The sequence below is a fragment of the Colobus angolensis genome, unplaced genomic scaffold (genome assembly GCF_000951035.1).
Source record: "Colobus angolensis palliatus isolate OR3802 unplaced genomic scaffold, Cang.pa_1.0 Scaffold179, whole genome shotgun sequence".
Lineage (NCBI taxonomy): Eukaryota > Metazoa > Chordata > Mammalia > Primates > Cercopithecidae > Colobus > Colobus angolensis.
The window spans coordinates 64,273-68,092 of NW_012114921.1; the positions used below are offsets into that span (position 1 = coordinate 64,273).

General features: G+C 36.1%; 1 protein-coding gene across 1 annotated transcript in view; it reads right to left on the reverse strand.

Annotated features, from left to right (window-relative positions):
* The window catches only part of ANKRD42 (ankyrin repeat domain 42), a 78,781-nt gene that overhangs the window by 29,638 nt on the left and 45,323 nt on the right, over positions 1-3,820 (reverse strand). The window contains exon 9 of the mRNA XM_011938888.1: positions 1,882-2,057. Coding sequence (XP_011794278.1) covers positions 1,882-2,057 — 176 coding nt within the window. The remainder of the gene's footprint in view (positions 1-1,881; positions 2,058-3,820) is intronic.

The following is a 3,820-nucleotide window of genomic DNA, read 5'->3' on the forward strand; positions in this document are numbered from 1 at the left end:
GGGCAGATCACAAGGCCAGGAGTTCAAGACCAGCCTGACCAACATGGTGAAACCCCATCTCTACTAAAAATTCAAACATTAGCTGGCCATGGTGGCACACACCTGTAGTCCCAGCTACTCGGTAGGCTGAGGCAGGAGAACCACTTGAACCCGGGAGGTGGAGGTTGCAGTGGGCCAAGATCGCACCACTGTACTCCAGCCTGGCGACAGAGTGAGACTCTGTCTAAAAAAAACAAAACAAAACAAACAAGAAAAAACTTACTACCATTCACGGAATTCCCCAGGCCAGAAATCTGTCATCCTTGATTACCCTCTTTTTCTAACACCTCATAGCCACATCTATCAGCAAATCCTATCATCTCTCTCTTCTAAATACACCCAAATCTCACCACTTCTCATTATCCCCATCATCTCCACTCCAGTCCAAGCCATAAACAGCTCTCTCCTGAACTATAGCCACAGCCCCCTAACTGATTTCCCTGCTTCCACTCTTGCCCCATGAAGGAAAGTGGGCTTTCCACAACACCAGAAATCTGGAGGCAAAAACAGTCAAGGCCAACAAGATCTTGGCTTGGCTTTCACTCTATCTTCCCAACAAAGTATGATCTTACTGATGCTGATTTTTTTCAAGAACCAGGATATATATATAAATATTGCCTTAAAGAGAATACATAGAATGTTAATGTAAGCTCTTCTTAAATGGTGATGAAAGCCTCTAGTATAAAAAGGCGGAAGCAAAACAAGAATGGAGATGTCCCATATCACTGGTAGTACAGGCCTACATCAGGAACTCTAGGAGCCCAGGAAATCTGTGCAGATATTCTACATCTGCTCTTGTACAATTCTAATTTAGTATCCTTGGCATCAGGATATAATTATATCAGGAACTTCATCCAACCTTATATAGTTAGGTGGAGTATGTTCTTTTCCCACCTAATTCATACCCCATATGAAATGCTATGCTCTTGTCCACCTCCCAGTCTATCACCCACTCAACAGCTAGAGTGACACTGTTTTTAAATGTGAATCAGATCACATCATTCCCCACCCTGAATCCCAACAGTAGCTTCCTATTTAAAATAAAATTTATATGCTGAGATTTTGTAGTGAAAAAAGAGGAAAAATGAACAAATAAAAATCTAAAACTAAAATCCTTATTAGGCCCTAAATAATCTGACTGGGTCCCTGCTTACCTTTCAAACCTGTCGCCACTTTCTTAGGGATTCTACTCAAGCCACACTAACCATTCTCAATGCTACATAATGGCCTTTACATGCACTGTTCCCTCTGCTGGCATGTTCTTCCAAGATCTTAATATGACTCATTCTCATCACTCAGGTCTCTGCTCAAACATCACCACCTCAGAGAGGCCTAATGACTTTTTTATCTATAGCACCACTCTACCCTATTTTCTTTATATATCTATTTTCTTATCAATTATTTATCACCCTCCCCCTGACTACCACCATTCGAATGAAGTTCCTTTGTATTGTTCACCATTATTTCAATACCTACAACAGTGTCTGGCACATAGTAGACAATAAATATTTGTTGCTATTATTATCTATAACAATCATTTGCCAACTAACCATGGAAATCCTTGAGATGTCTCTTTCCCTGTTTCCTTGATCCATTGAAGAAAATACTTGAGTATTTTCTTATATAACTTTCCACCCCCTGAGGGACAGAGATTATGCCTTATACTTTTTATATGTTCAACAACCCTAGTACAAAAACTTATATTAGTTCTGGTTCCTGCAAAAATATCAAATTATTTTACTTGTAGGCAGTATTTGTCTTTAGAATAGTTTCCAAACTTGTGGTAAAAAGTGGCTATGTTATTTTGGAAAGGATAAATCACAACAGAGGCAGCATACTTACTTCTGGCATCTGTTTTATCCAAGTCACTCAGACATAAATCATCCTTGGCATCAGTGCTTCCCTCAACACCATGTCTTATAAAATATTTCACATCATTTTCATCAATTTCATTTTCATCATCTATATCATATTTCTGTAGCTCCTCTAACAGCTTCACTGCTGCCAAATGGGCAAACCTGTAGAAAAGAATCAATAACTAACCAGATCCACAGTCTTCCTGAAACTGAAACTGCAGCTTGCACTTAATTTAGGGAATTACACTCTGTACACTCTGCCATCAATCCACTCACCAGCCAAGGAGCCAAAATCTGAAGGTCAGTGACAATTTGACATATATTCAACTGTGTGAGAAACTCAGTTACTTGACACTAAGGACAATTATTCATATTAAACACTGATTCCATAATTTTTATTGGCAAAAATACACTGGGAATGGAGATCCAATATCAAAGGAATATGTGGTATGCTCTCAAGCAGAGCTGCTCAACTGAATAGAAGACCAGAACCACCCTCCTTGATTACCTACAGTTATTGCCTTTTCTTGGCCTAATTTAGATTATGGAATTCATTTTCATTTCAGTTTTAGGGCTAACTATTAATATAGCTCTAGCCCCCTCTATCTTCACCCTTCCTCAAGCCAAAGCATTTGGTACGACTTTGAAATTTAATGAAAAAATAATGACCTTTCCATTCATGTTTTCTAATTCTCCTTAATCTTTCCTGCATCTCTATGAAGGTTCCAGTAAGGTACTCTTGGTTTTGGAGTTGTTGTTGTGATTGATTGTATGTAACCTGCAAATTTTTCCACAATTTTTCTAACTGGAATTTTTAATATATTTTCTTACAACTTGAAGAATTACTAAACATAAAAACCTTAAATCCTATTTTCTCATATTTACATAACCAAACATGCACATTACCTCCTACCAGGTACTGCATATCATTAAAGACACAGTAATAGTAATAAACATATGCAGGAAGTTGTAAGGTTTATAGAATTCATTATCTCTACTACTAGGTTGTAATTTCACAGCTGTCATTTACTGAGTGCTTACTTTACACTAGATTCAAAGTTATCTCTAAAATAACACTACACCCACACCAAGCATTTTGGTGCATGAGAAAAAAATGTGGGCCCAGAAATTATGGAAAACTTCAGATACACCTATAGTATTCAATCACCTATTTGATGCTGATACAAAAATATACAAATAGATCAATGGATAAAGTAGTTCAGAATTAAGCCCACACATACATCGAGAACTGATTTTGACAAAGGCAGTGTAGAAATGATAGTCTTTTAAACAAATAGTCTAGAACTGGATATCCATATGCAAAAAAAGAACTTGGACTCATACTTCGTATCATATACAAAAATTAACTCAAAATGATCACAGACCCCAATATAAAAGCTAACGCTATATAACTTCTAAAAGAAAACATAGAAGAAAAATTTTATGACTTTGTGTTAATCAGACTTCTTTAGATATGACACCAAAATCATAATCCATAAAAGGATAAATTACTAAGAAATTTTGCTCTTCAAAGACATTAAGAGAATGAAAAAACAAGATACAACTGGTAAAACAGGGAAATCTTTGCGAAGTATATATCTGAGAAAGAACTAGTATCCAGAATATACAAAGAACCTTTAAAACTCAACATCAAGAAAACAATTCAATTTTTTAAAGTGGGTAAAAGATCTGAATAATCACTTCATCGAAGAAAATATAAGATGGCAAGTATGTATATTTAAAAGATGCTCAAAATCATTTTTCATTAGAAAATGCAAATTAAAACCACAATGAGCTACCACTACATACCTATTTCATTACTGGAATTTAAAAAAGACCCTAACAATACCAAATGACGGTGAGAATGTGGAACAACAGAAATTGACATCCATTGTTGACAGAAATGCAATTTTTTTTTTTTTTTT